A 27,022-nucleotide genomic window follows, 5' to 3' on the forward strand; every position below is an offset into this window, starting at 1 on the left:
CTGTTTTTCTTAGAATGAGATCCTTTGTTTTCACTGTGCTTCTTCCAGCCAGCCAACATGCTTGGCCCAAACACGCAAGGTCTTACAGAAAACACATTTCACATTCTTCTGCAGTAGCAGCGAGAACATTTGGAAACGACCCTTTCCTCAGTGCCCTTGCACTCAGGAAAGCTGCATCTTTGCCTGATTACTTTTGTTCAGCAGAGATAAGACAAAACACAGTATGAAACACACATTTTCTGAGCTCTTTGCAAAGAGCCACTGATATGCTTTGGCAAACATGAAAATATATTGTCTTGATAGTAAGCCCAATTTCTTAGCAAATTACTGTTCTGGGGATGCTCAGTGCTACAGTGAATAACAACAAGAATATTGAATTCCTTCGCAGCTAGATTTGTCAACAGAATGGTAAAGGGAACTGGAAGAATTTGGGATGAGCCTTATCCTATACAGAGATTTTCTGTGCGGCTGGAGTGAAGCCACTGAATGGCAGCTGTATGCCGTCTGCTCTGTGGCTGAAGAAGAGGGGTCTGACGCCCAGCAGCATCACATCACTCAAGAAAATCAAATGCTATTTTATTTTATTCTGAGTCACCAGATCAATACTATTTTTACAGTCTGGACTAGACAGCAACATCCTTACCTCCAAGATTCCCACTTGACAGTTAATTTGCTACTTTTTGATATTTAGTCATGCCACAACCCAACGGCGTAAGGTTGCAATTTGTTAAATCAAGAGACCTGATTTTGGAGCTCATGAAAGAGATGAAGACACAAAAGCATCCTTACTGGAGACTTCACTTTTGGAAGACCACAGCCTTCTAACAGATAATCTATAGCTATAGCCTCTTCCCCATGTTTTATTGTGCCACAGACAACATGGTGGCACTCAGTGTACCAAGTGCTCTCTTATTGAGCTTATCGACACTTGGGTGTCCTTCAACCTTTCTCCTTCCTGTGAGTCAGAACTAGGCAAGACCCTGATCTAGCAGGGTGCTGCGTATGATTCAGCCTAAAGTAGAAATTTTGACCATGAAGGATGTTTTGATTTAGATTATATACATAGGCAAAGGGCAGAGAGAATCCCTCTGGCCGCTGGCAGACTGCATGGGTCTGCTGGCAGAAATTAGAGTTCAGCACCATAACTCAGTGTGGCACAAACTAGCGTGTGTGATTTGTTCATGGAATTAATGCTCACGCTAAAAGATAATGACAGCTACATTCATTAGCTTCTAGGGCTGGTAAGATAATAGATCATTAGATCATGGTTATAGCTGACAACTAAATGGAAATATTTGACCATGGCAGATCAGGTTAGCAAATATTCTGTATAGAGTTATCCTGAGCACACAATGTTGACTCTAATTCAGAGCACAGCTGGCAGAAATCTTTAGTGTAAATAAACAGTTGACTGAAAATTTCACATTTGCAAACAGTGGTGAATTCATTCTGATTTTCTGATTCATGCTGCCATGATACTTTTTTAACACTGCTAAAATAGTCCATTCTCAGTTCTCTAACAATTTTTGGTCTGCAAGCATTTCTGAACTACAACTGACCTGTTCTGGTTCTCTAGAACTGCCTCCCTAAATTACCTGCTTTAGGCTTTCCAAACACCAGACCCAATCCTTTTTAAACAGCACATTACCAGTTGGCAAAGGACCTAGAAATGGATTTCCATTACAAAAAATCTCACAGGTCATCAATCATATTCACGTGTGAAATGTTCAGGATTCATGAAGTTTTCAGCATTAATTCCCAATTTAGAAACACAGAAGGTGAATAACATTTCCCCATGGAGCACGGTGAATAGTCACCCCTAGTATTTGTAAATGTACTTGTGAATCTGTCAGCAAGCTGTATTGTGGGGTCCAACACAAGGTCAAAAGGGCACATGAAGCCAATTAGAGATGATTGCTAGCTAGATACCAGCTTCATTTGAACCACTCAACATGCATTCAGAGAAGAAAGAATCAGTTTAGCCCTTGAAAGGAAATTACCAAGAGGCAGCATTTTCATTTGCCTCTTAAAAAAGTCCCTAGCTTAGTAGACTATGCTGGCCAGTTCTACCTGCAGGAAGACCGCATACTGTAGCTGATAGTGACCCTAACCAGGTGTGTTTGAAATCAAATATTGAATTACTGTGCATTTACATAGAAATCTGGCCATTTTAGTCAAATAAACAACTTTCAGATACTCCAAAGTTGCTCCATAACTTTCAAATGTTTTTTCTCAAGCCTGCATATCACAACCTTTTTAAGTTGATGTAGACAACTTTCCTGAAGAGGGAAACACATAACATGCAACTAATTCATTAGGTAACTCATCCTTTATATGAGGATGCAAGATACTGTGCATCCTGTCCATTTATGCATTTGATAACAAGATTTCATATTGATTTTAAAATGCATATTTCTTTGCAATGGAGAAGAGTAATTATGTAGAACCTAACAGAAAACTCCATAAAAGCTCTCCATGGCCAGAAATGGTCTAACATCAAGCCCATTAGTGGTTTCCTGGGAAAATGTGCGAGTGATATGAATAAATGATACGAATTCATATTTACATGAACAAAATATGGAAGACAATGGATTTGTTATACTAAACGCTAAATGTGGCTTGTTCAGATTTCAGTCATCCATTCTTATCTGAATGAAATAATAAGAATATAAAACTTTCTTTGACAAGAATTGTGGCTAGGAAAGTCCATTTATCTTAAAGATACAAATTAGACTTGGAAATTTATGTAAATGCAATTATCCTTTATCTTTTTTTCAGAATTATGGAAACATAAAAACCTTAGTGTGAGTGAAGACCATTTGTGAATATGCTGACAAAAAGAAACAAAATCTGAGGTTGAATCGATTAAAAATTTTAATGACTAAATGATGTTGATAGTTTGAAAAAATGAATGAATAACATATATTGAAAATGAGATTATAAGCGTAACTGTAGGAAATTGATGCTAATTCTGTGTTGCAGCATCTTAGAGAAGGTTAAACTTCAACAGCCCCGTGGAGAGTGTAAGACATAATTTTTCTGCTAATGCTTTTCCACTCTACTCTTTTGCCGGGGTAAAGGAAGTTGCAATAAACTGATAAGCAAGATGCTTTACATTCTCACAAGGAAAATGCGGTATAACTGTTGTGAAGTGTGCTGACTGGCGAGAGTCTCAGCTCATCAATCAGCTTCTCTTTGGAATGGGAAAGATGTAAATATCCACGCACAAAAATAGAATTTAAAAAAATAAAAACTCCTTTACGCACTGTATTTGTGGCACTAAATTTACATATTATGTCCTCTTCCATAAAAAAGCATCATCAAAAAGAACTTGTGCCAGTTTTGTATTAAAAGGCCTATAGAAATCTCTTAAAATTGCCTTCGTTGTTGGTAGCATAGGTCCCAGACTTCTGTCTTCAGGTCGTCTAGTGTTTGATGCAGGACTCTTTGTAATCAGAGCTTCTTGTTTCTCACTTAGGGGTCCTGGGGAAAAGCAGAATATTACCTTAAAATATTTTACCAAAAATGCCCATACTAAAGAAGACGTATGACTAAATCAGAAGGTTTGCCCGGGGAAGACAAATGGAATTTGTGTTAGCAGCGACGATGTTTCAGAATATTGAATACAGGCTTACATTCATAAAATAAATCACTGTTAGTAAATATGGAAATAATATGTTTTCCTTTCACATTAATTAATCTTCTTTACAACAGGCAGCATAAATAATTTCTGGAGGAAAAAAATTGTTTTCAGAAAACAACTATGATATTGAATATAATTTCCTGTTCCTTTTGGAGCTGCAAGAATTTTACACTGTTATTTCATTTTACGATGCGAGTTGTTTAATAGCTGGTAGAAACTCCACAAGCCTCAATCATGCAAGCCCTTTTCTTAATTTCTTTTTGAGGTTGTCAATGGGATCCAAGTGGCACACAGGTATAGTGGTGCCCCTATTCCAGGACTAAACCTAAGCCCTTGACAATGTTCTTCAGCAAGATAAAAATCCACAGACTTTTCCAGCGTAAACCATATTCAGGAAGAAGATGCCAAGCTCTTCATCTGTTCAATCTGCTACATTCAAAACTTTCTCATCATCTAGACCAGTGTTTGGACCAGCCAGACTATTTTGCAGCCACATTTTCATCCTCTTGCTACTGTCAAATCAACATTGGGCAACATTTTGTCTGCCAGCGTTTCTCTGAGGATTAGCAACAGATGTCTCAATCAACACAGAAAAACACAATTTCCTCCTTCTCCCCGGCTAGAAACACAACCTTTCATCACACTCAGATTTAGATTCTGGATTGGTACATGCTGGCAACAGCATACACACCACAGCAGCACTTAGAGTTGTCTAAACTGCATGGGGTAGCTCTTGCGTCTGTGTAAGCCCATGACAAAGAAGCCCTGACTGCCTTCAGAGGCAGGACTGGCTTCCGTATGGCAAGATATAGCCCTACATTCTGAATGGGTTTGATTTTTTGCTTGATATAGTCTTGTTAAGATCTTCTAACACCACACTTTCTATGGGAATTTGGGAATTTTAATTTTGCTTGACTCCAGGCAACAAGATTAATGCATCCTTCAAGAAAGATTCCCATGCTTCTGTTTTGTCTGTTAATAAAGCAAAAATGACAAAGAAGGATAATAATGATATTTTGCATTTATCTCAAAACAGCCAGAAGATACCTACCCAGATCCAGAAATTGGAACACCATGTGCATGGTATATTTAACATTTGATGCATGATCCTCCAAGCGGAGAACGAGTATCTGATCTTTGTCAAAAACTGTCAGCCAGTCCAAAAGATACACAACATAAAGTCCAACCTGTAACCTTACCTGTAAGCACAAAAAACCCAAAACAAATAAAAATTAATTCATCTTACAACCTTCTAGAGTAACAAACCAACACTCGCCTCTTGTCTTCTGGGCACAAATCCCAAATACATGCTGTTGAGGAACCATAAAAAGACAATATCTGAACATTCTTTAATCTTCCTCTTATTTTCAGCACAGCTTAAGGAAATCTTTGCAAATGGCCTCGCTACTGGTTAGAGATGTCATTTTACTAAGGGCTTGGCTATGCACTTGCTGCTTCAGCCACAGATCTGCGTAAAAGCGCTGCACAGAGACAACCGTATGCAGAAGGGTGCTCGGCCACCTCACCTCCCTGCTCCTCAGCGCTTGGGATGACCCAGCCTTCACGAAGACACGGAGGGCTTTCAGTCCCTGGTGGAATGGCAGTGGAAGGGAAGATGCTTAGTCCTGCTGCCTTCTCCAGGCCCGAAGGCTGCTCGTTTTACCCTGATTGTCAGCTGCACCAGATCATGCCGCCATGAGTTGTACAAATCTTCTGATTCGGTGTCAGGAATTGGACTTGGGTGTATTTGCTTTATCCTCCGATTGCAACCATTAGATGTAGATCTAAGCTGCAGTAGCAGTGGCTGCTAGGCAGTGTTAACTGCGCATCGTCTGGGTACGCAAGGAGAGCGCCAGACTATGTTAGACCAGCGATGTGAAACGGCAGTTTTTCAGCCTGTCCTGACCCAATCTCTGTTTTTCTTCCCTCCTCAATTTTACATAACAAGTTGAAACATAAAAAGGGTAGTCTGGCGCTCTTAAAAGTCCAACCTCCAACTGTGCAACCTCCAACTCCAACAATAAATATTTTTCTAGATCCCTTCAGGCTCAGAAGAGAGAAACATAATCCCAAGTCACAAGCATCTTTCATAAAAGAGACTTAACATCTTCAAGTTGTATTCTTCAAGTCACAGAACCAATAAAGTCAGATAACAATAGACTCTTTTGCTTCTTACACTGACTTGTGTGACCTACATCGATACAGAAATTCCAGTAAAGTAAGCCATATTTTGAATTATTGCTAAGTCATTATTATCATAATGTACGATTCTGATGTGCATCTTGGTTGCTTATAACATTAAGCCTCCATGTTTAGCAGCCTATCTTTATATCTGGCAGTAGAGCTTCCCAAGCCATTCTCCGCTCCGTAACATCCACGTCTGGACTTTTGGTTTGATCACCCTGGCTTGGCACCCCTTTCTCCAGGTAATATGCTTTTCACTGACTCTAAGTGAGGATAAGCTGACAAATGCCCCTTTCTTCACAGCTTAGCATCTATCAGCAGCGACAAGGTCTACGGCACCTCCCTTGTTTCAGGGATATATTAAAAAACAGCAAAAGAAAATTCTTCTGGTGTAGTTGCACAATTAGCAATCTAATGAGCTCACCAGGGAAAATAACCCCTCGTTTTCAATACACAGCAAACCATGCACGTAACAGACTTTAGCAACATGGCTGAAGCAGCAGCTGAAAAAGCCCATTGAGGAGCACGGTTCGCATTTGTGTTTTATTACAAACACCTGCTTGTGGCTCTCTGGAAAGAGGCATCCTCTGCTCGTTTTCAAAAGTACCTTCTTCAGAGGGCTGCCTGAGACAACAAATGAAGATTGGTTCTGTTCCCTGAGGACGAAGAGAAGAGGAAGATCTTTCCTTCTGGTTCTCTCTCTGCCTTTCTCTCCCCTCACCGAAAGAAATGCATTTGTGCAAGCAGATGGCTGGAAAGTGCTGTGGTGGTGCCCAGCAGCAGCGCGTGGCTGTGGAGGTCCTGGAGGCTGTCGTCAAAGACGAGCAGCTCCAGCCTACCTGCCAAGGTAAGTAAGAAAGAGGAACCTCCTGCTCGCCCTACCGCTGTGGGGCCCAAGCCTGTGCAATACACGCTTTTACAGTTATTTTGTTGAGTGGAGGAGGCAATAGCTTCACCCCGGAGACAAGGGAGGTAAGTATTCCCTCCGAGTCCTTTACAGCCCAAGCAAACAGAACTGGGGTTTTTTTTTGGCCAGACGTGATACTTCAAGTCCATCTTTTCCATATTATTCTCCCCCCTCAAACGAGTCAGTTCTACACTAAAAATGTAAATTTTGGAATACTGCGCCTGTTACACATTCCCCTGCCAGCAGTTTCTGTATTTCCTTTTATCATTTTCTGATGTGCACAATTTTAAAAAAACAGAAAGGTTTTATCTAGTTATTGGTAACCTTTTCTTGCAAAAGAATACATAATTTATTCTGATTTTGAGGCAATTTCGTACCACAAAGATCCTTGCCAGAGCTACTTTTTGGAGAGATCTGCAAAAAGCTTGCACATTAAATTGTAATCTTCACTAAATGTGCCCTCCATACGTTTGCACATAGAAAGACTGTATTATTACTGTTGGCATTCATCAGGGAACAGACTGAGGAGACAGCTGAGCCAGTACATCAGCTTTTACATGCTTACACATATATTTATGTCATCCGCTTTACAAACGAAAAGGGAGAAAGTTTTATTTCTTGATACTTATTTGCACAGTATTTTGGTATTTTAATAACCTTGACCCGATGTACCATTAAACAAGCAAGGAATCAAGTATTCTTGGAGATACCTACGGGCATGGCATTGTTCAGGGTGTTGTTGTAGACACAGGCTCTCAATGAGTAATCCAGCATGCAATTTTCAAACAGCTGCAGCGATTCTGCCACTTTTTCATGAAAATCTTCTGCAGATTTATTAGCACTTGCAAAGTACAGATAATCGGAGTACAATCTGCAAATGAGATACGTGTAAGTAAATGACAGAGGAAATGAAAGAAGATTTATTTACATGACAATGGCAATCACTTATGTGAATCGAGGGAAAGGGTACACGTCTGTAACATTGCCCCGCCGACAGCCTGTTCAGCCAGTGACACATTTTCTGTTCATTTTGATGGATTTTGGCTCAGAGCAACATCCACTCCAGAGAGCTGCTAAACATCATTCCCTCTTTCAAGGTCAGCATCCCTTGAGAACCTGACCCTAGTAATCGTGTGAGCCAGTATTTTCTCATGAAGGGAAATTCTTCAAATGTATATACTTTAAATTTGTGTTATATGCGAACAGTAGAACTGGTCTCAGCTGGCATTGGTACCCCTCTATATCTGGTGCTCCGCACTGCCATGGGTAGAAACAGTCCTCATCTCAAAAACTTGATTTCAAAACCAACAGAGGAATGGGATGGGTTAGAAAGACTGATTTTTATATGATTACCAAGCTGGCTACCATCAAGGGTAGGAAAGCGTCCAGATTTCCTCGTTTTCTTCAGAAAGCTCCACCTCCGCTCTTATATTGGCTTTCCATCAAAAACTTCCAATTTACAGCATTCCCCCTCTTGTTTTTTTCCAAGCTGAAATACTACAGCTAGGTGAATGGTTCACATTTGTGCGGCAGCCTGTAGTGCTGCGTTCCCCAAGCAGTCCCACCTCTGCTTTGAGGACAGCAGGAGGTGGCCCCATGTATGTTGGTTGGCAGCTTGCAGGCAAGCAGAGCCTCTGCATCAGCTGCTGCTGTGAGGAAAAAGCCACCAGCAACAGGAATTTCTCTAAGCTACAGCAGAGGAGTACCCCTTCATGGCACATTTTTAGCGCAAGTTTTACAATTGCTTAATATCACTTAAAAAAGATTATCTAAATTCAAGTCCCTTTGGGTGACGATGGTGGAAAAACAACCCAAAACTTATAGGCAATAAAGTATCTACTTTAGCATTAATCCCTGAAACCTTGATCAAACTTTTCCAAGATAAACATGGTTCAAAGAGACATGGCATAAATATTAGATTGTGAATCACCAGCTGAACATGGTATTTTAATTTTCTTTTGTGTTTAGGCTTAGAAACTATGACCAGAACCCCAACCATATGCAGGATTCTGGAGACAGCTTTATGAGTGTGTTTGCAGCACAAATGTTACACCTCCATAGCACCTACCTCTGGACACAATTCCAGAAATCCTAGATATCTTTCAGCCTCTTTCAAAAAACACAGGTTTCTAAGAAATTACCGAAAAAAAATGTTTTATTTAGGTCTCATTTTATTGCTGCAGTAACCTTTTGTATTGCATTTGCTTTATTTATATTTTAATTTCCCTAGATTTCCACAGGTACTTAAAAATTCATCATTTAATTTAGAAAATTTAGGCCCCAATCCAGCAAAGCACTTAAGCACAGGAATAGCCCCTCCACACTCATTATTTATGTTAGTGTTTTGCAAGAACAGGGTTTTAATTCCCATATGAAGCAATGAAGACTCTCTGTTCATCTAAAAAGGAAGAAAAGGGAAATATTTGTTGCAGGATGCTTTTAATTCAATTTTTTTACATACGTTTTAGAAGAAAAATTGCAGAAAACTATAGAAGATGAGGCAGAGGCACCCAGTACCCTCCCTCTGCTCTGAGATACCAGGCTTGGACCAGACTGGTTGGGCAGCCTGTTTCAAAGTGATGCCCACCACTGCTTGAGGACCACAACATGAGGTCCGTTGAGGACACGGCACCATGTGTGTCCTCTCCATCTGCAATGGCAAACCTCAGGTCCCTCATGCTGCACCCACCAAAGAGCCACCCCACCAGTGCAGGGTGCAAGGATGAGCTGGGGAGAAGCTAAGGGACAAAGCCAGCCAACTAAATTAGGCACACAACAGTATCTCTTGCTTGCAGAAAAGTGTGTACATCAACAAGACTCGGGCTTGCCCAGCTTGTCCCAGGGATGGCAGGACCAACCGCTTCCGGCAGAGCAGGTAAAAAGCTTCCTGCCAACAGGCACCATGTACCGGATGGGCCCAGCTGCAATTTTATTTAAGAGATTTAATATGACTGCTTAGTATTTCTAATTATCCATTGAAATAAATATATCATTTTAGAGACTTGCTGACATCTTATAGAAAACTATGTTCTTGAAGACAAGTTCTCTCTCCCCAGGGCAGTTGAGATTTTTCTGTATTTCTTTCCATCTGTTTTTAATTCTGGGGACATCTGCCTGGAAATAAAACCTATGCTGATTAGGATTTCAGCTGTTCTGGCTACTTGAAGTCATTACCCTCAATCACCATCCATTACAATGAAATAACGAGGCCACTGATACCCACTATCACAAACCTTGATATCCCCGCCTTGGGGGATAGACCAGACCCTGCGCAGGTCAGACCAGACCCTGTCCCAGACCCTGGGCAGCACCCACGTCCTCCTGGCTACTGCAAGGCCACTGCCCCACCGCCCCGCATCGCCGATGGGTGCCCCTTCTGCCACGGCTGCTTTTGCTCCTGCAGTTCAGATGATTTATCAGCAATGAGGGCATAAGGAATCGCAAACAAAAAGAAAACAATTCGCCATAAATGCAGTAAGGGAGATGAAGGTGACTTTTTATCTCACCCTTACTAAAGCTGGGAAAGGGCTGCACCCACATTACAGAGGGTGCTTAAAGCAATCGGGGAATTGGTCGGTAGTTTACACGAGGAAGCCACTTCAGCCAGCTCTCTCGCACAAAATGACCGTCTGTTAAATCCTGAGGTCAGGAGGTGCCGTTAAAAGCTGAGCGCCGTATTTCCTGATGCAGGAGATGACAAGCACTCGCACAGCTCTGCCTCTCACCGGTAGCCGTGACCTGCCAAGTCCCACCGTCGGGGATGCTCACCAAGGAGCACCCGTCCCTTCCCGCCGCCAAGTCGCCGGGCAGCTGCTGGGCGGGGGTACAGCCTGCCCGCCCGCGCGAGCACCCCGCGCCTGCCCTCCTCCCAGTGCCCGCGCTCTCACCAGAGCCTGGTGCCCATCAGCGTCTGCATTCCCCGCTCCATTCCCTTGGCTTTGCCTCTGAGCACTGACCTAGCCCCAAGCATCCTGAATATCCCCGTGGAGCTACAGAGAGAAGGAATTCACACCCCCTTGGTCTGATCCTTTTGGACGCCGCCTCCATCCTCTCCACTCTCCCCATTACCCTCATCATTACCATCCTCCTCCAGAGGACACAGCGGAAAGCAATGCCCTAGAAATCTGGAGGAAGACTGGAGAGAAAAAGAGAAATCCAAGTGAAAAGAAGGACATTCGTAGCTAACACGATGGAAAACCATTCAAGAACAGCCCACACCTCTGCAAAAGTAGAGCCCTCCCACTGCAGACAACGTCAGGAAGACCAAAGATGAACTCCTAAGCAGCTGTTAGCTGTGCAAGCTAAAATTGTCTAGGGAAGCCTTATATGAGCGTTGCACCAAACATTTTTAAGATTAAAAACGTTTGTACCATTTGCTACTCTGGAGCTTTTTGCAATCTTTTAATCATTTTGAAGAGTATACCCCTTGAAGACATAAGCCTTATCACTCAACACGACTTGAAGCCCTTCACAGGACCACTTATGCCGAGACACGTAAATGCAGTGCCATACTCAGTCTAGTGAGCCCTGCTGAGAACCAGGGCATATCAGCTCAGGTAATGGAGTTATATTGCATTTGGCAACGTATAAATAATTTTTTTCGGAGTAGCTCCGGTGTCCATGCATGGCATTCACTGTGGCATTTACACTCACATGCCCCCCTTTAAAACACTATCACAATTACATATGCCAAAATACGCAGAACAAAACCCCTTGGCAGCTCTCATCATTAACCAGGTAACTCTCTCAAATACCATGTGAACATTTACTTGCATCCAAGAGAGCGAGAGTTAATAAAATTATTCTAGTAAGAAATTTTTCTTGCATATTTTAGCAACATGATCCTTGCTCACCTTTCAACAGGGTCTCTCAGCATGATGATAAGTTTGGCATTCGGTTGGAAGGCATGGATAAAATCCTGGATTAAGAAGGGAGGTTCTCCTTCAGTACTGTTGTCGTAAAAGAAAATCCAAGCGTTGTTGTCCCACATCGTCGAGGCACTGGCCTCCCCTGGAAATTAAAAGCATCTCTGCTAGTAACTCATTTCATTCTTTGTATTGGAGTGGAAATTGGCTGAATTTTGAACTGGTGTAGACCGTTTAAAATTGACTCTATTAATTTCAACATACCTTGGTTCTTGCAAATTGATCTGGCTAATGCTCCGCAGAGCCAGAGCAATCACACTGCCTCGCACCTTTGCGAACGTAGTGATGGTTAAGGCAGGTTATATGGAATTCCACCTGAAATATTACTGTCCACTAACCACACAGCTTCCTGTTAGTGGTTAACGCATGCAAATATATTTGATCTGAGCTGGAATGGACTTCTCAGGGTTTTGGCACATCCTCCAGCGAGGAGGCAGGAGCTCGTCACTGCTGAAGACCTGCCGTGCTCTCTGTAGCATCTCGAGGGTTGGTTTTAATGCTCCTGATCTCAGAGAAGTAAGTTGCTAACAAATTGTACAATTTGACAAAAACTAAGGAAAAAAAAAAGTGGAAACTGCCACTCCAGCAGATCAATAATGTTGAGAAGATAAATAGGAGAGTTGGTGAGCGCATGGGAAACGTAAAAAAAAAAATGCACCAGTGAGCTGAATTATGTCACTGCTGTTTGAAATACCCCATTTTGAGAATTAGCCATTATCAGAGGTTTTTTATATAACTACAATTATTCATGTAGATTAAGTCAAATGTAAGTATTTCCTAAAAATCAGATGAAAGAAAATCTATAGAATAAAAAACACATTTGGTTAAATGGCAGATTCTGATAGCCTTAGTTTCTGAAGCAGCTTAGTCTGAAAGTAAGCTACAGGGAGAAATACAATCAGTAACGTCTCTGCCAAAACAACCTGTATGACGCTTCAGCTGCTAAATAAATGATCTGATACAAGGTTTTGAATTGTGTAATCTTCCCTGTCTTTTTAAGTAATACTGGCATTTATGTGGCACACCAGCATTTATTAAAACATATACAGAAGGTTTTTGGAAACTTCTACTCTTTGACAGTCTCATGAGAGCTAATTCTTGTTAATGAGGTTTTCTGAATCAAAAGGAATGAGATGAAAAAATAATAACGTTGTAGGCTTACAGACTTGCACATGATGTTCCTTTTTTTTTTTTTTCCCCTCTCTCCTGGGAAAGTCCAATAAAAATTTTAAAAGATGGCCAAAACACAACATGAAATAGGTACTGGCTCCAAACTGCAGCTTAGCATACTGTGATTCATTAATAAAGTCTAGGAGTTGTTAGAAAACATATTAATCTTCTGTCATGTTCATTTTCCCTGTTTTCAGGAGGAGATCAGGTCCATTGGCTAAAGGTGGGTGCGCACAACAGCTCTGCCTTTCCATTCTAAATTAATTAGCCAAACCACTGCCTAATCATTGGTGGGCTTTGACTTGTCAATTAAAACTCAACTAGCCCAGCTCCCACACTGGGTGGAGCAGAAACACAAAAGACTAAATACAGGACAAGAGCTGAGATGGCCGTACCACAAAAGTGTCACGCAGCTATTTCTGTGCTACGAGACGATGGTATAATGCAAATGGGTACGAGCACTTGCATACACGGATTTACAGAGTAGCGCACTCCAGGGATGATAGTGACCTTGGAAAGTCACTGCTACAACTCCCTGACAGGAATGGCCAAGCTTAAACTGCTCCCTCAAAAACGTTTGCCTAAATCGTGCCAAAGATTAAAAGTCTATGACCTCATCAAGCCATCTCTTCCTCTCTAGAATAGCTTTTATGGTCTTCCTTCCTTTACACTTCTCTGCTCTGTAGACCTCTGATCACGTTGGACACTCTACTGGATTTATTCCAGTTAGCTCACATATAGAGACCAAATCTAAGAACATCTGCTTACGTGTGCCATCTGAACTAAATAAAATCAGTGCCTTTACACAGAATTTGGCAAATTCTTGTAACCTCACAAACCAGAACACGCCACAGAAATTGTTTCAGCTGGATCAGCTGCCACCACCAAAAATCTGCAGGCAGCGCACAAGCAAGGGAAGATCAGAAGCACACAAGCAAATCACGCTAAAGCACTAACAGGGACTCAAGGTGCTGCTCTAATGCAGTCAGTCCAGGATAGCCTGGGTTCAAGAAGGCAAATCTTCCCAAAACACGATGACTGTCAAAAATTAAGGGGAGTGTTGTGTTTGAAAAATTAATAAAAATCATTCTGGTCTCTGCTGACTCTCATCATTTTAATTTCCTGAAGCATCCAAAAATACTCCTGACAATTTGACAGTGTTCCTTTCTGTTTTATAATATGGATTTAATATCTGCAAAGAGAGTGAACCGTACTAAACATGAGATAAATTAATCACTGCTATAGTAATTATGTTCAATTACTGCAGTGCAACCAAAAATATATTAATTTTGTTATGGACTTAAAAAACATATGAATTACTAAATTGCCTAAAGAATAGATGTATAACCTCTTTCTTCAGGCTGGATTAAAATTTTACCATGTTTTCACAAGGCATTCCTCTGAATTTATCCTATTAATGATCACAAATAAACAAGTCCTGCTCAGAATGCCTCAGGCTAGATCAGTGTTGTCCTCTTTGGTTCATCTCTAAGCAGATGTTGGGTTTTTTTTGAAAATGCAATTATTACCCAATAAGTATAATATCCAAAGAGGCTTAACTTTTCAAAATAATGTAACATGATGAACTACCGCAATGTTTATAGTCTTAATTTGATTTTTCTTCCTAGTCATCTGAAAAAAGAAAATGGAGGATTCTAAGCAAACCTGATATCATACGGATTCATTTTAGACTAGCTAGTTTTGTTTTGTTTTTTACCAAAGTCACAAAAGACTGACTTAATGAGTATAATCATTCAGGACTTTTCCTGTAAACTTAATAAGAAAAGCGAACAGAACCTTAATGAAACAAGAAATGAGACTACAGGAAAAAGAAACACAAAGTGAACTCTAGGAAAAGCTATAACAGGAGGTAAGTAATCAAAGATGTACATTGCCAATTAGATTAGTGAATTTAATTAGTGTAAGCCCTTCACCCATGAAAGGACAGGAGATATTATTGCAAGTCGGAGGAAAATCTGCAGATGCCCTTGATGGCAACATTTCTTAAGACCCCATCTTGCAAAATTTTGCTCAATGTTGAATATTTAATAAAGCAAATAATAGACTTAAATGGAGACTGAAGAAGTATCAAACATATGTGACTATATCCAAGTCTCTGGTTTCATCACCGTTTCAACAAGCCACCAGTAGGTTAAATTTTTTTGGTTAGAGAGGGACAAAAAAATTATTCTGAGGGTATTCCCTCTCAGTGCAAAAATCTTGTCTCTATTTTCTGTAGAACAATGACTTCAGACCTATTTGAAAAGTCTTTTTTCAACTGGGAACTGTCTCTTGCACAACTAGTATTTTCATGGAATGTGTCTGGTTTCCCTGGGAAATTTTGAGGTGACAGAGAAAGACTGGCAAAACTCTCTTCCCACCAGTTTTCTGGTTTTAGCAGACAGCAAAAGCAGAATTTAGAGATTTCTGCTGACGTTCCTCGTGGACACTGTAAACCAACCATGGCCCAGAGTGGATGAGCATGGTGGATCAACCACTGTGTCATGGAAAGAAATACAGGGATCCCTCTGTAGACCCCAGTCCCAACAGTGGGACAACACAACAGCATTTCTAAACCATTTTTAATGCTAGTCAGGTGATTTAATATCAATTGAACCTGTAAAATCATCTTCAAATAGTACCCTGCACTATGCCTCTAGGTTCCACACCTGAAAAAAATACTGCACAAGATAGCTTCAACTTGACTTAGTATATTCCTCCCTTGAAACTTGGATTATCTTTGCCGTTAATGAAGCAGGTCAATGGTTTCATAATTTTTATTTCAGTCCACCATAGGCTACACAGGGATGATGACACATAAAATGGTGGTCCTTCTGCCTAGAGGTATCTTATGTTGGAGCTTGAGAAGAGACACTTGGAGTTGCATTACCATCACGGAAACTGTCTCCAGTCAGCTACAGGATTTCTACAGTACCCATTGTATGTTGTAATGCCACAATTAGTGCGCTGTCCCAGAGACATTGCTGCAGCATTTGAACCTGAAGCTAGAATCCCATGGCTACAGGCAAACCCCTCATAATGAAAACAAAATGAAAACAATGTTTGAAGGACTCACCAAAGTTATTCTCACTCTTAAAAAAAAAAAAAAATTATGAAGTTCATCAGACACTCACTGCTTGCTCAGGCATTTTCTAAAGATAATCACAACTGTTTAAGAAAGCAAGTAACAACCCTCCAGGAAAAGGCAAGAACTTCTGCACTATCCACGCACGCCAGAGGAAACCAACGTCAGGGGCTCCGTGCTGCGAGCCATTCACATCTGGGAAAATGCCCCTCGCATGCCTCAGCTAGGAACGCTGCCAACCTGGAGCTAGAGACAGGTTGCAGAGGCTGTATTTGCCCTACCAATTATGATGTTGTTCATCTTGCCACGCTCTTCCGCTGCTTCGCTCTGCAGCACGCCCTGAATCTGGTGTGCTGCTAAGTCAAACAGATCAAGGTAATCTTCCACCGGGTAGCGATCGTGAAATCCATCCCTCAGACGAATGATTCCTAAAAACAGTGAAAAGAGAGAAGTTAAAAAAATAAAATAATAATAGCAGGGCAAGATGAACCGCTGGTGTCAACCAAGACAGCTTCATTGACATGGCTGGCACTGAGCCAGCTGACGTCAGCACAAAATTAGACCGATGAAGTGTAACACTCCGATAAAAGTGCCAATAACGAAGTAGCTGAGAATCAAGATACTGTATGATTAAGCCATAAATTCACAGTGATAGGAAATATCTTAAGTGTCCTGTTTTACAGTTCCTGCATGAATAGCTTGCATTTATTTTCTCCTAAATTTAGCTTTTGGAATGAATATAAAAGACCAGATTCTGCTCTCATTTGCACCAATATAAACTGAATTAATATGGGACTCCCACTAGATTTACTGTGCGGAGATTGAGAACAGATTCTGATGCCAAATATGCAAATCAACATGTACTTAAAATCGGAAAACTGGGAAATCATTCATGTTTTTCTTTCACAAGTATGAAAACGAAGCTCCACAATAGCATCTTATTTTTCTCCTCTCCTTCCCTACACTCCAGGCTGTGTTCAGTATCACCTTCTCCCCGCATTTCTCAGCATCACATCTGTGATTTTTTTATGCTCCTTTTCCCACTCTTCTTTCCAAATCTAGTCTCACTTCTCCACTCTCTACATGCTTCCCGTGCCCGCCTTTGCATTCTTGCTTCTTACCATACCACAGGAGGGCTTCTCAAGTGGGCAGAGGTCAAGGATGGTATTGGGAAGGCAACAGAGTAGGAGCAAAGCTAAGAGTATAGAGAGGGACTTCTCAGCTCTTCCTTTCCTGTTTCCGCAAGGCCAATAATTATCAATTATGTGAGAGGAAAGCTCAGCAATGGAGTTCTTTTGTCCATTCTTTCTGATTTTCCCCTTTAGGAAAGTGGGAAAATAAAATGAGGGTAGAAGGAAGCTCAGCAGTGTATTTTGACTTGTTTTGAGGGGGAAAAAATGGTACAAGCATGGTGCTACAGACTACCTTGGTTTGCTGCCACTCCAGTCATGGGAATAGAAATTGTGGCTAAGAGCCAGGAAAGAGAGACAGTCAAGCTGGGAAAAAGTCCTGTGGAGCATCAACCACCCCAGCAGAATGGGAAAGCGGTGATTTGCAAAATGGGGCCTCCCCAGGAGGGCTGTTTAGCTTCATCTGACATGAGTCAGTCTCATAAAAATCCACTGAATCACAGAATGCCACAGAACAAAGAGACTTTCTTCTCCAGAAAAGTGTTACAAACTAAACCAAATTAATACCCAGGACCATAGGAGTCATACCCGCTAGCTGGCTTACTAACTGCCTCAGTTTCACCTGTTAGTCTATTTGTCATATTCTCTTCCCTGGACCCTGACCCCTTTTTTTTTTTTTTTTTTTTTTTTTTAAATAGCAACCATTAGCTAACGTACTGTTGAGGCAGAATGAAAGGACTGAGGCACCAGGAACAAAACTTAATTTTTCACTCCCAGTGGCAGGCAGCCTGAGATGATAGGAAGGTCATTTCTACAGACCTCCCTCCCATGAGATACCAAGCTCTGCAATCTTTCCTCATTCTTCAGCTTTACAACATAACTTCAAAAAATTTAATTATGCAAAGAAAGTTCTCTTCAAGGATCTGCATCTGGTCGCCAGTGGCTGACTACAAGACCATGCAAGTGGAGGATTTGTGAATGCCAGCACGGAGATAGGAATTCATCCTTGTTCTCACATTATACACACTCCAGTCTGATTTCTTACGCTCTTCTGCCTGTTTGGTAGATCCAGTTCTGAGCTTTAGTGAGTCTAGTCTTGCTTTAGCGAGGTTGGATGCACTACTTACTCCAACCTTAATTCCAAATATTTATGTTAATGTAGGTGTAGGGAACTATTTAGTATAAAGGATTTTAGCTTAATGTCTCAGTTTGGTTCAGTCTTTCCTGCCAGCACTTTCATGGCAGACTCCATCTTCCACAGATGGTTTTGCTGATGGTCCCTGCATCTACACACCCAGAGACAAGCAGCACAGCATTCGCACTGGAAGGCGTCCAAGTCTACAATCCCCTTTCTTCACTGATCTGACTTTTCACCTTCAGGTCAGGAGGTAATTCTTATCATTTGTCTTCAGTCAGCCGCTGACGGTGATGAACGAGCGCCTTCTTGTGGGGCTTCAGGGGGCACCACGATGCTTCCCTTGGACTTTATAACTAGCCCAGCTCCCCCATTCCAGCTCCACTGGTACCTCCTAGGGATGTTCCCAAGTGGGATCAAATTATCTTAAAAGCAAAACTGTAGTTTCATCATATTGCTTTAACTCTTAGTTTATAACAAACATTTAGAAAATGTCTAAAAAAGTATTTTAGCCCCTTTCTTTTAGCAAAGGCAGAAAATACAAACTCTAAGAACACAGCAAAACCGTTGCTCTATGAGAAGTATGAAACCCCGGCTCTGTGGCTGAGCCCTCCTCCTCACTGAGCAGCAAGGATCAAAGCGCTTGTCTGCAGGAGCTCAAGGGGTTCTTCTGGGCTCCAGGACACAGGGAAGGGAGATGGAAACAGCAACACCACATGCAGGAGAAATAAAGAATTTAAGGTACGACCCCAAAATAAAGAACAGAAGCAGCACTGCAGGTGTCATGGTCCCTCAGAAAGTGTCCTTCCTTGCTGGTAGCCACAGCGGTTCATTAGAACAGATAGTTTCCTATTTCAAGGAAGCTTAGAAAAGCACCAAAAAGAAAGTAGTGATGCAAAGTCCTCATCAAACAATCTGCCCCACAATGCTAGGTTTTCTCTTGTTCCAAAGGCAGTGTCTGCAGTAAAGCAACAGGAAATGAGAAACAGAAGCGAACATGTCACCGTAAAATAACCAGTATTTTCCTCTTGGAAATAGTAAAATCACTGAAAAGCCTGTGATCTTTGATACCAAAGTCATACAAAGCGAGGGCATACCAGCACTTAACAGCTAGACTCAGCAGTTGGAAAATCCAGAATGTGGGTGGAATACAGCAAGCATTCTATGCATCTGCATTTAGAGGAAGGCACTAAGCACACGGCAGAGTCAGGAATCGAAAATGGGTCCTCTACATCTCATCTAGTCTCTAGCCACAAGATTGACCTTCCTTGTTGCCCGGGGAAGAGAGAACAGGAAAGACATAAACACTTCAGATGGATAAAAACAATGCGCGCAGCCCCACCGCCCTCAGAAACCCTTCGAAGGTGCAACCGCGAGGGGTGGATGCGTCTTGCTCCAACAGGCCATAACCTCAACTATTCAAGTCTACCTGCAGAGACGAAGGGTCACTTCATGAAATATTGATGTCACCCACGAAAAGACCATCAAAAATATGTGCAGGTTCCTCAGTGTGAGAGAGCTTTCTCATGCAGAGCATCTCTACTGTTCAGTGCTTGACTAGAGCTGCAACACTAATGAAGCTTCTACCAAAAGCACAGTTGTATTTATTAAATCATAAGGACCGAAGCCACCCACATTTCAAATACTGACACATCATTTATTCATGTAAGAAAGGCTTTACAGAATTTTACAACACAAAACTATCACTGCTATTCTTTAAATCTCCCATCACAACCTAATAGTTCCTCTTCCTGCTTTTACAAATTCACAGGGTTGGTTTTATCTTTTTTTATTTTTTTCCTAGATTTTCCAGACCACTGCAAATAAACCAAATGAAATCTGCATCATCTCGAAAAGTTTAACCCAGAACATCATTAAACAAAAGCAGGCTGGAACCTACTGAGCATTCATCACTGGGATTTTTTAAAACTATTAACTCCAGTGGTTTTAAGCCAATATGGAGCAAATCCATAAACTTCACCCCAAATACATATAAGACATGTCAAAGTTTAATAGAGACAACTCGCCTGAATATCAGAGGGCATGTTTACTCACCAAACCGTTTTCTTGTCCACCAGTGTGGCTCTTTGATTGCTGAGAACCGAACGTCAGGGTGCAGCCTGAGCCGGTCATACAGGTCCGTCGTCCCACATTTGGGCTGGCCAATGATGTAGAAATGGGGGAGACAGCGCAGGCGGTAGTGTTTGTCCTTATAATGGTACAAGTGGTTCCAAAACACCTTCCTGAGGTAATCAAATATGGTTCGAAAGCGCTTTGAATACAGTGCATAGGAGTTTGTTGCATAAGGATCTGTGGTTGTGTTTCCTCTGTACTCTTCATACCAACAAGGATTCTTGCTATTTGGAAGGAATTTATTAGGAATTACTGAAAACATCTGCAACATAAAGAACAACAATTTCAGTCAAGGCAGCAAAAATTTAGAGTTATACTTTTCTAACTTAGCACAGGAAGACAACACAATAGCAAAACTATGTGGACATTCTTAACCCTTATTTCTTTAACTACAAAGTTGACGTAACTTATTTAATCTGATGACACTGGAACCAAATCCTGTACAAACAGTTGGACTGGGAGAGGAGTACATTTAGAAGTCCTTTGATCTTAAGGCCGGAATGGACCTCAATAATCCCCCAACTCCCCTGCAACCCCAAGAATTAATTTTTAAAGTCAAACACATAATACTCAAATCGAGTTACCTTCCAGTTTTTAACTCTGAAATACAAGGTTTGTAATGAGTGGATTTTCAGGAAGGCACACTGGTAATCAGTTATTAGAAAGGCTCCTTTCTTATTTAGCATTTAAGGTGACTGGCAGTTCTAAGTCAAAATGATTCTGCATGAGACAAGGTAAAAATTCAATGAGACTGTACAGCTATCAGAAGACAGCCTGATTTTTTGTTTCAGGTGTCAAGACCATTTATATAACCCACCTACTTTGCCTGTCACTCAGAAGGACGTAATCTACAATATCAACTTTTCAGTTGGTGTAAATCAGGAGACTCTAGGTGATGTAAATCACTATATGAACATCGAAGCAGTTACACTTTTATTACCTCAGTAAAAGATTGAACTAAAAGTCTTGAAATAAGCAAGTATACGGTAGTTTCAGATACACTTTAATTCATACTTACATGTGGCTCTTGTTTCCTCAGCTCTTCTAAATCAGGTCGCTGTCTTGTTATAAACTCTATCTTTGAAGTAATAGTGTCAATAATTAATTTAATGCTTGGATAATCCTTTACGTATGAAATATTCATTTTAGAAGGCTGGTAATGGTCTTTCATGTCACTAAGGCTTTCATTGTCCATTAAGCTTGGATTGCTAGTAAAAGCTCCGTAATGGAAGGGAGACGGTATTAACAACAGGCCATGCTTGGCTCCAGTCAGTACGTAGGATGCCATCACTAGAGTCATTATAATCAACCCAAATATTAAGCTGCATAGCTTCCCCTTCCTCAAGCAGAAAAATCCATTCCAGCTTTCACTGGGATCAGTCCTTACTTCCAGAACTGCAAGCAACTTCATCTGCTTGCTATCAGTGTACAAAGGGATCTTATTTTCTCCTTTGCAAACAGGACACTTCTGGTTATTATGATTAGGTCCACGGCATCTGAAACACTGTCTGTGCAAGTCATTTGGTAATAAATGTATGCAACAATTAACGCAATACCTCATATTACTACTGTTAAACTCCTGTATTAATGAGCCAAGCACAGCCATACAAATGTTTCTGAAGCATATGAGTCATCTTCTGTAAGTCTGAAATGATTTAATTCCTTGTGTGATTCTATGACTACTCAGCAATGCAAAAGGACAGGTTCAAACCAGAATGGGTAAAAGCATTCAAAAAGTGACATATGTCACATAAAGAAAAAAAAACAACAAACACCACACAAAAATAGATGTACTGTGGATGTGGTTTCCAAGAATTTGGCTCAGTAAGAGGAATGTGGTAAAGTAAGAATCAGCTACACAACTGGCTCAAGTTTTTCCCATTGAACAAAATGAGAAGGAAGAAAAATTGTTACATAGCGTGAAAATATGCAAAAAATAAAAATAACTCATTGTCCTCTGATTTATGCTGGAATAGGCAAATATGGGTAGAAATTCCCGGGTACTCTTAAAACAATCGGGTTTTGAAGCAGACTGCTGCTACTGGAAGCTTCATCTTCCCAGAGATGGTTTCAAAGATTGCATTGTACAACCTAAAGAAACAAAAACATACATAGACACACACAGAACAGCAGACATAATACCTACATTCACCTTCATTCAAAGCCATTGCAAAGTAGAATCTACTACAGGTAATTTCACAACTCTATCTGAAAGATGTCTTCTAATTGCCAAGTATATTAATTACAGCACTCATGACGTTAAACCCAGGAAACATTTGGCTTCAAGTTCATAGTGATTTGCCCTTCCTTTCAATCACCCATCTGCTCACATCAATGAACAGTTGCTACCACAGGTAACACTACACAACTTCCCTCAGCTACTCACGAAACTATCTAACAGGTCTTAATGTGCTCTTATAATACGGAAGATATATGGACTATAAATATCCCCTGTCTTTGCATGGGGACCTTAAATTAACTGTCCTGGTGGAGAAGGAACCTTAAGAGGACAAGGTAACATAACATGATAATATAATAAGATAACAGTCTCCTTCAAAGAATATGAGATAAGAAGCTAAACAAAAAAACCCAAAAGCCACAAATAAAACATTCAGCAAATTGAAGGGATTAAATAGTAGACACGAGCAAAGCCTCATGACAGGATCTCTGGTTTCTGGACCAAGCCACCAAGATACTTTCAGCCCTACTAGACAAGCACGTTTTGAAAGCACAGTACTTGCTAAAAATGGCACGATGTGTTACTTAAATGAAGTGTACGATCAGTACTGCAGTTTCAAGGCAAGATCCTGGAACCAGCAAGTCCTCTTAATGGTGTGCACTTTGGTGCAGGAGAGGACGTGCAGAAATTGCAGGAGCAGATGTCCCTTGCTACAAGGCAGCCACCAGGAGCAGAGACTTGAGCACTCATGGGTCCCATGAAGGTCTCCACGTCCACACAGACCAGAGGCTGAAGCACCCTGCTGCACAGCATACATGCCATCCTCCTTTAAACACTTCAACAGCAAGGCTGCTTACAGCCAAAAATTCACCAGGCCACAAAGTATTTATGTCAAGCTTTAGTCTTGGCTTGAGCATGTCCATGCTCGGCTTTCCAGGCAGCATTCAGAGCAGAGACACTTAAAGTCACAAACAAGTCATCAGCTTAAGGATGGTTTTAATTAAAGCATATTTATGCATAGTTCCTCTAGAATTTCTGTTTTCATGGTTTATTAAATATCTTACTGGAACTACCCACATTTTAAGGTCAAAATCAACTCTCTATTTTGAGAGCCCAGATTATCAAATATGAAAGTTCACAGATAATACACCTTGTTCTTTATACTGGAAAATATTTTTACTTTCTAGAATTAGTTTTCTGGGAGAACAAAGAATGGGAAATATTTTGAAACAATCTTGAAAAGTCACAGGCAAAACAATAAACTGGCATAGGATGAAAAGGAAAAGAAAAAGATGGCGAAAGCCTAAAGGGCGGTGGTATTGTATGGCTCTGACAGGCAACTTCTATTTTGGCTTTTGTCACCTGATAAAGACAGAACTTCCCTTTAGTTAAATTTACTTAAAATTAATTTAGACTAAATTTCCCTTTAGTCCCTAGAAATGAAGGTAGCTTAAGGCTCCAGTGCTGTAATGTTCCTAGTCCATCTCGATGTGGATAGCCACGAAAGCAGTGACTCAGTTCCCTCCCAACATCTCCATTTCTCAGCATCACTCAGGACCTGGTCTGCCGCAACCCATCTTTCAGCCCTTCTGCAGCCAGCCTCACTATTAACCTGAGCAGTTACCCTGAAGGTTCAATAACAAACAATTTGAACCATATTGTGACTAAAAGGCTACATATTGCCTCTCAAGACCGGAAGAAGGACTGTCCCTTCTATGCGCAGCCAATGAAGGGCATACAGGCTCCACAGATAACATATAACACTTTATTGCAGATAAAACAAGCTGGAAGAATTCAGCAGCATGACAGCTTTACCTGAACAGAACAGTAACTTTTGCCCAGAAGACTATGGATGATGAAATGCTAATTATTTTTCAGATAAAGTTAATCTGTGTTAAAATTAACTTCACTAGACCAGAAAACCAGCTCACTGCTTTTATGAGATATCTAAAGGTCCAACATTCACTTTTACTAGTTGAATGAAAATACATTTTCTAAGTCACCTTAATCAAAGTACGAAATAGAAGACACGTTTGACAATTCACATTTATGAAAAACTAGTTTACTATCAGACTAACACAAAAAAATCAGCACCATTATTAGTCTTATGTAGATACAATTCTGCTAATTTAAATATACCGCACTAACCACGTACAAATTTTCTTCTCATTACTTTTTGTCATGGCTCCCTCCTCTGGACCCACACTACCTGCACCTTCTCAACAAAAATCCATCTTTCCTTTTAAGGCTCAGAAACTCTTTTTCTCTGCATTGTTTCCAAACATCTAACTGTCTTCCCTATCCTCCAGTGCCCTTCATTCCACCCAAAAACATCTAACCTCACTCAACCTTTTGCACTCTTCTGTCTTGAGCAGAAGTCTTCCTGTCTGACTCTGTCCCTTGGCTCCTGAGAAACAAGAGACTTGCACATTCCTGAAGAGCATGTTTGTGTAATGTCCAAGACACCAATAACGAAAATAATTTCTCATGACGACACAATGGATACACAAAGGGTCCTCTGATTACTCCTACAACACACCAAATAATAGAAGTATAATCTTTACTAAATGTAAGTCCCAGAATTTGGCTATTTTGCCTCTAGAGGTTTCAAGTCTTCTTTTGAATTCTTAAGAAAGATTGATATAACTCTAGATAATAACTCCTGGCTCATTCCTACAAAAGCATCCAGGTCATATGGAGCAATCACTTCAGATCCTGCATTACTCATCATTCTTCTAGCTGCATTTTTGCATGAGACAAAGTGCTTTTTTAAAATTATTTGTATTCTTGATGTTTCTCCTACCTAATACTGTCACATATTGGAGAACTTCTGCAATCAGAGCAAGCAGGCTGTACTTCAAGGGCTCAAGAATAATTATTTGGATAAATACTGAATGAAAGCACAGAACAAAATACCTTCCCACAAAAAAAAAGTTCATTTCCTTAATTAGTTTATTCTACAAGTCAGATGAGGCAGACAGAAATAGTTGTATCATCTGTATTTGAATGAAAGGGAAAGAAATCCGTGTAAGACTTCTCAAAGAAACTAGTCTTCAAAACTTCTCTAAAGAAATGGGCTTGTGATGATTTTGACAGAAGTCTGAATGACTACAGAGACTAAATCAGATTCACATGTGTAATATTAAAACCAGAAAGTTTATGCTAACTTATACATAAAATATCCCTCCCCCAAATGAACGCACAAAAGAAAAGGAGAAGCTATGGAAAGGCAAGGGGAGAAAGGATCCAAGATTTAAAGCGGGAAAGAGCCCAATGGTTGTCCAAACACCACCAAAGGTCCTAACTGCTGGAGAGGAGGATGAGAAAGGGAGGTCCTGACAAGTGGAAAGTTTCCCCTTTACAGGTCAAGATTTCAGGCAGCAATAAGATGCCTGGAGCAAAGATTTTCAAAGAGGAAGCAAAGGAGGCAAGAGGAGACTGAAGTACTCTCAGGGCAGATGGGGACATCATCCATGGAGGTAATAGAGGAAATCAAGAAAACAGAGTAGTTCCCAAAAAAAGACTGTAGAAAAAGAGAACATGGAGATGAGAGCCCTGGTAAGAAAAGGGAGGTGAAAAAAGCACCTCTTAAAGAAGATGCAGAAAGAAGAGGCAAGAGGCTACAGGTTACAGTAGTAGCTATGAAAAGATCTGGTAACCAGAAGATAACCTACTGCATCACTCCAATTAAATTAATCATGTGCTACACACTTGTTTTCATGTAATCCTTCCACCCTGAACTCCTCCACTTCGACACCCAGCGAGTATCTCAACATTCTCCTAGACCCCTGCTCTCCAGCTCCTTGCTGTTTATTTTCAGAGGGCCTAGTTACTACGCAGTCTATTTAGAGAAAAAATAAATCCATTTTATTTTCCAGTGCTCTTCTAACAGGGATCTCAAACTTGCTCAGTGATACTGATTGAACAGACTTATCTGAGATAGTCTTACAGAATCAATTCAAGCCTTGCGTATTTGACATTAATTCTCAAATTTTTAAACAGAACCACAGAGATACATTAATGGATGTAAGGCTCAGGATCTTAGAAAAACCACATAAGCTTATTAGTTCTCTTTTATGGCCATTTGAATGTTAACAAAATGAACTGGAATTTATTGAACCCTCCCCAGGTGCAGACACTTCTTATGAAACTCCGTTACAGATATTACAAACTCAAGGAAAAACAATGTTAACTAAGCTGAGGAAAATGCTTTATGGGGAAGCTGATACAAGGGAAAAAAAGAAAGAAAAAAAGAAAGAAATGTGCTTAGGCTACATTAAAACTGAGATCTTAATCACACCAGTCAGGAGGGAAAATGTAAAGTTCCACCAGCAACCATAACTCTGCCAACTTACGCATACGCACTACAACAGGCTGCTTAATTAGATGATCAGTTTGACGACCTACCACAGGGCACTATGACATATTACTCAGCTAATAGAATAGAGCTGATTTTTTTTAATAACTTCTAGTTGCAGACATACCATTTTACATGATTTTCCAGTGTCATGTTCATGTAATAAAAAAAACC

The 27,022-nt window shown here is 40.7% G+C and overlaps 1 protein-coding gene across 1 annotated transcript; it reads right to left on the reverse strand.

The window, feature by feature from the left end:
* Positions 1-3,292: 3,292 nt before the first annotated feature.
* CHST15 (carbohydrate sulfotransferase 15) lies at positions 3,293-22,680 on the reverse strand (the record flags this gene model as incomplete). The annotated part of the gene is made up of 7 exons (XM_082002424.1): positions 21,331-22,680; positions 20,235-20,574; positions 16,196-16,342; positions 11,588-11,744; positions 7,449-7,605; positions 4,695-4,842; positions 3,293-3,483 (listed from the first exon to the last, which is right to left on the reverse strand). The coding sequence occupies exons 1-7, from the start codon at positions 21,916-21,918 to the stop codon at positions 3,293-3,295; spliced, it is 1,728 nt and encodes a 575-aa protein (XP_081858550.1). The 5' UTR covers positions 21,919-22,680.
* Positions 22,681-27,022: the final 4,342 nt, after the last annotated feature.

Source organism: Phaethon aethereus, assembly GCF_964289735.1.
Source record: "Phaethon aethereus genome assembly, chromosome: 7".
In the NCBI taxonomy this organism is placed as follows: Eukaryota; Metazoa; Chordata; class Aves; order Phaethontiformes; family Phaethontidae; genus Phaethon; species Phaethon aethereus.